Source organism: Sphaeramia orbicularis, chromosome 24, assembly GCF_902148855.1.
Source record: "Sphaeramia orbicularis chromosome 24, fSphaOr1.1, whole genome shotgun sequence".
Taxonomy (NCBI): Eukaryota; Metazoa; Chordata; class Actinopteri; order Kurtiformes; family Apogonidae; genus Sphaeramia; species Sphaeramia orbicularis.
The window spans coordinates 23,242,634-23,248,497 of record NC_043979.1 but is presented as its reverse complement, the minus strand read 5'-3'; the positions used below and the strand labels follow the sequence as shown (position 1 = coordinate 23,248,497).

Here is a 5,864-nt window from a genome sequence, read left to right as displayed (position 1 = left end):
AAAAATTACCAGACCATTAAAAGTCATCAAAAACAGCTGTTATGCAGTCAAGTATTAACTCCTGTGTGTTACATGTGACTAAAACAGACAGAAAAGAAAACATGGAATGTCTAAAAGCACTGTTTTTGTCAGTACAATGCCATAGCTACTGATGTAAGAACTGAAATGATTTTGGTTATTATCAAGAAAACATGGAAAATGGATAGATATCAGCTCTGAAATTAAACTCTTATGAGCTATTTTTGTTGCTATCATTATATTTGTCCAACAAATGTACCTTTAGTTGTACCAGGCATTAAAATGAATAAGAAATTGAAGAAAACAAGGGGTGGTCTACTAATTTTTTCCGCGACTGTACATACATAACCTACATTAAATTTTATGTTCCAAACTTCCAATCTAATAAGTTTTTTTCTATGATCTGTCTATTATTAGATTTACACTGCAGTGGTGGAATAGGGTTAACAGAACAGACAATAATAATGTTGAACTGAAACTTCAATATTGTGACAGCCCTACCCATGATACCTTGTGCTCATGCTATTGTACCACCCCATTTGCCGCTCCACTGTAAACAAACTAATATGTGATTTATCAGATGTCCTGCTCTCACATGTGAATACACAGAGGGACACACTTGTGGCTGTTTGTGTTTGTCATCCGTGTGTGTGTGTGTGTGTGTGCAAGAGAGGGTGTGTAAACCTGTACAATCATATCTCACCTATTGAAAAGCCACCATCCGCTCTGCCTGTCACCAGTGGAAACAAAGACCCAGGAGCGTTCTATGTCACCAACTGGAGAGCTGCTATCTCCAACCATCTGGGAGAGAAAAAGAGAGATACTCTGAGGAGCTCTCAGGATGCTGCCAGTAAAAAAAAAAAAAGAAGAAAAAAAAAATAGATTTCCAATGTGGAGGTAGATAGAGAAAGCAATCCACTGAGAAGGATCTGATATAAACAGCAAGATGGCTCCACTTATCTGAAAGCCTGTATATTGAGATGACACAAATGTACTTACACTTATTTTATAGACATAGTATGGAAATATACCGTATATTAAAGCGAATCACAAGCTGAAATTTGCAGCTTATGTGGAATTTTATGGTTTGTATTAATCTCCCTGTAGACCCTTTTGGTTTGGTTGCTCACAAATATACACCTGCCTCTAGCCCCTCCCCCTCCCTTTCCCCTTTTAGTCTCCACCAGGCACAAAAAACACACTCTGACAGATGAGAGAACAACTGATGCCCATAGTCATAGGTGTAGAGCAGGTGCTAAGAATTTACAATTTACACATGGGACCCTGAAGGACAGAAGCTGATGTATTCATGAAGCTGGGAATACACTGTCACTTCCACCAGCAACAGTGTACACACAATAGGGAAAGCCCCTCTGAGAAATATTTGGAGGATAGTAGAGGAATGTTTACATCACACTAAAGTGCAAAAAAAAAAGTCGATACTAAACCTTCCTCATGAGCTTTTACTTAACCCTTTCATGCATACTGGTCACTACAGTGGACAGCTATTCTACAGCTGTTCTTTTGTATATTCATAGATTTTGCTGTTTTAGTTCCATATCAGCCAACATAGTGGACACTTATGCATCATCCTATACACTGCAGTTCACACCGTTATTGTAAATTTACTGTTCTTGATAAACCTAATCTGCAGTAACATATGTAAGTGCAAAAAATGCTTGATATTGTTATTAGACTGTAATTAACAGGGGGGGGGTAACAAAAAGGTGGGTTGTTTTTGCATATTATCTCCATGAAGTAAGTAATAACTAGTATTAGAGTATGTTAAAACGTGAAAACATCAGATTAGCAGCATTAAACATGTTTTATTTCATAGTTTTTACACAGTATATCAATAAATACATGTTTCTTTGCTTCAAAAATTAAACACATGGTGTCCAGCTGACTGGACGTTTTTGCAACTCCATGAAAAACAGGTTCATAAATGTTTTTTTTTTCCAATTGCATTGTTTTTTAATGCCTAAAGAGGAATAAAAACACTCAGGAAAAAAAAAAATCTTGATTAACCCTTTCATGCATGAATTATGAGAACATTCATCAAGATTTTTTGTCTAGTGTTTTTATTCCTCCTTAGGCATGAAAAAAACAATGTGATCGAGGTTTTTTTTGTTTTTTTTCACGTAGCTACAAAAATGTCCACTCAGATACACCGTGCGTTTAATTTTTGAAGCAAAGAAGCATGTATTTAAAACCCAATAGGGTCCAAACACAGTAATGTCCCGTCAGAGAGCGAACTTTAATTGATTGCCATTCCAACATTTATTTCAATATAAAGTAGCGCCTTGTTTTGGATAATCCCTTATGGTCCAACTAAAGCAAAAATTTCTTTAAAAGTAAAAATGTGGGTCATTTGCCAACACTAAACTGTCAAATTGTCTCTAAAATGTCCCGTCAGAGAAATTTCCAAAACGTGTTTTGACCCAATAGCAGAAAGTGATATGAAAACAATGAAATTAAAACATTTTTAATGCTGCTAATCTGATGTTTTCTCACGTTTTAACATATTCTAATACTAGTTATTACTCACCTCATGGAGGTAATACGCAAAAAAAACCTTTTTGTTTAAAAAAAAAAAAAACAACTGGTAATTACAGTCTAACAATTAACAATTGATTTACACTCAAACATGTTAGTGCAGATCAGGTTTATCAATAACAGCAAAGTTACAGTAACGGTATGAAGTGCAGTGTATGAGATGATGCATAAGCGTCCACTGTGTTGGCTGATATGGAACTAAAAAACAAAATCCATGAATATACAAGAGAACAGCTGGAGAAGAACTGTCCACTGTAGTGACCACTGTGCATGAAAGGGTTAAAGTTGTCATAATTCATGCATGAAAGGGTTAAGATATGCAGGTTTTGTTTTGTTTTTATTAATCACCGTTGCCTTGAACTTGCCCATATAGACTTAGCTGATCATGTAGAGAATTCCACAGCTCTGACAACAAAAACCATGCCACGGTAACAGCCGCCTATCGCCGCCAGCTGCCCTGCACGCACCCGATTGGCTCATCCCACTGACGGACACTTGGTCGGCCTGTTCCTATTGGTTGGATGCTAATGGATGGGTGAATGCGGTCCAGTGGAAGGAACCGGAGGCGGAGCGCGCAGGTCGAGGCGGAGCTCTCCTTGGTACTTAAATGGAGCTGGTGCTGAGAGGAGGGAAGTAGTAGGACGCACGACAGCCGGAGCGCCGAGTGCGCGAGGGAAGAGTGACAGAAAAGTGTGAGAAGAAAAGGGAAAGAAGACAAGAAAAAGGAGAACAGGAGGCCGGTGCTGCCTGCTGTTCTAATGGACCATATGGATATTTAACCATCTGCCCGGGGAGCGCACAGGTATCTGCTTTTTACCACGCAGGTCTTTTGACATTTTTGCGTCACGCGTAAAAGACCCAAGACTGAAGTGTGAAGCTGTCTGCCTTCTTTTCTGTTCCTGGCTTATCTGTGTGGGAACCACCAGCTCTTTGTACATTCCAGTGGAATTAATGATTGACTAATGGGTGTGAAGGGAGCAAGGGGCAGTGGATCATTGATGTGTTAGTGTACTCTTTGGGCTCAATAACACCACAGAGCTCTTGTAGCTCCACTCACAAGTGTTTGGCTGGGGTCTTCCCTTTATCTGCGCTCTAAAGGGCTGTTACTGGGAACACAGGCTGCTGCTGCATAATGTGTATTGTGCTGTAATGATGAATAGATTTCCTAACTCTCTCCTGACACCCTCTCGTCCTCTCTATCTGCCTCCCATCTGTCCCCCTCTCCCCCATCCCTCAGACACCGCAGTCCATGCCTCTGCCTTGCCAGGTCATTGATGGGAAATCAACTGGATCGGATCACCCACCTCAACTACAGCGAGCTGCCCACGGGGGATCCGTCCGGGCTGGAGAAGGACGAGTTACGGGTCGGTGTCGCCTATTTCTTCTCTGACGAAGAGGAGGAGGTGGACGACCGCACTCCGTCCGACTGCGGCTTCACCAAGGACCACAGCCCGGCCGAGGAGGGACCCTTCTCCTTCAGCGAGGTGGAGTACTCCGCGTTCTGCTCCCAGGAATGCATCTTCTCCAAGCTCCGGGAGAACGAGGACTTGAATGTGTACTCGGCCAAAACTTTGCTGACTATGTGCAAACCGGGGGACCTGCTGGAGCTGGTGGCCACCGCGCAAGCCCCCCACTGGGCCATTTACGAGCAGGATGACCAGGTCATTCACCTGCACAAAGGGGAAATCCGCAAGGACAGCCTGCTGGAGCTCAGCAACGGCCGTCACGGAAGGATAGTCAACAACCGGTACCGGTACCGGCCGCTCCCCCCTGACCTAGTGATGCAGAACGCAGTGGGACACCTGGGCCTCAGCAGCGAGGAGATATGCTGGACCAACTCGGAAAGTTTCGCAGCCTGGTGCCGCTTTGGGAAACGGGAGTTCAAAGCCGGGGGAGAGGCGCACTCAGCTGAGCAGCAGTATTTCCTCAAAGTGCATCTGTCCGGCAGCGGGGTGCACACACTGGTCTTTCGCAGCCTGGAGGACATGATCCGAGAAAGGAGGCGAGTGGACGCCAGTGGAATTCTCAAAGAGCTGTCTTTGGTTAACGGGGGCAAGGAGTGATCAGGGATTCCGTTTGATATCCCCCTCCTCCAACCCGCTCTCCGCCGCCTCCTCTCGCCAAAGCGCACGGACGCATAGGCGCGCACATACAACCCAACTCGCGCACACGCACCCAAGCACACAGACGCACACACATACAAGGACCTGGTTTTGGACTATCTGTATGTCACAGATGGACCCCGGGCTGCGTCTGGACCAGAGGCGCACTGTGGAATTTCCATCAAATTGCAGAGTGTTGAAAACTGAAAGAGAGCGGCCATATAAACAGACAACGCCCCTTCAGATTAGAATTCGTGCAGCGTGGGACACGATTTCTACAAAAACCCATTGCCCCGAACAGAAAAATCACCTTTACAACCCCCACATAGCGCACACGGCTTGGTTTGGTTTTCTGTTTAATTTCTGGGGATAATGGAATGGGCCCCTTCTCTGCATAGAGCGTCTGCTGCGGCAGACCAGACGGTGAGACCGGGAGAGGAGAGATGGGGGGAAAGATGAAAGATAGGATCTGGGATGGCTCTCGAAAAGTCTCCCTTCTATTTTTTTACTGTTAGCTTTAAGACCGGGACTGACCATAACACAGATCGGAACCTTAAGCCACTAACTCATAGACCCTGACAGTTCCAGCTGGCTACGCAGTTGCCTAAAACAAACCATTTGGCTTGTTCAAGCTCCCCTTTTGCCATATCAAGAGTATTGCCATTTCACAATGCTGTCATCCTGCTCCACAGCACTGGATGTATGTGTAAATTGTATTCATATTGATTTCAATTTGAGTCTTATTTTTGTATTTAAGTTTAGTGGATTTAACCCTGATCTCTTTTTGGTTCAAAATAAATGGAGGTTGAAATATGAAAATAACCACTTGGTCCAGCAGGTGTTGTTTTAGTTCACAACTGAACCATGTGTGATTACATAGAAAACCTCACACACTACACAAACACATGATCTCACAGTTATTCACACTCACCACAAGCATTCACACACACACACACACACACACACACACACACACACACACACACACACACACACACAAGGGTATATGAATTATTGATGCTCTAGTGCCTCCTGACCTGCCTTAAGCCAAATAGGCTTCATATATCTCCACAGTATTTGGAGGCAGTGAAATGGTCATCTGCATCCAAGCCATAAAGACTTTATGAAAAATCCATAACGGATCCAGGAGCTACTGTATAGGCAGCTGTATAGAGTCAACAGATTTAT

At 43.5% G+C, this 5,864-nt stretch overlaps 1 protein-coding gene across 1 annotated transcript; it reads left to right on the top strand.

Annotated features, from left to right (window-relative positions):
* Nucleotides 1-3,222: 3,222 nt before the first annotated feature.
* On the top strand, nt 3,223-5,498 carry lratd1 (LRAT domain containing 1). The gene is made up of 2 exons (XM_030128942.1): nt 3,223-3,376; nt 3,812-5,498. Exon 2 carries the CDS (start codon nt 3,849-3,851, stop codon nt 4,635-4,637), a length of 789 nt encoding a protein of 262 aa, XP_029984802.1. The 5' UTR covers nt 3,223-3,376; nt 3,812-3,848; the 3' UTR covers nt 4,638-5,498.
* The last annotated feature ends 366 nt before the right edge of the window (nt 5,499-5,864 follow it).

Coding starts and splice junctions, on each gene's coding strand:
- lratd1 (XM_030128942.1), top strand. CDS start 3,849: ATGGGAAATCAACTGGATCGGATCACCCACCTCAACTACAGCGAGCTG.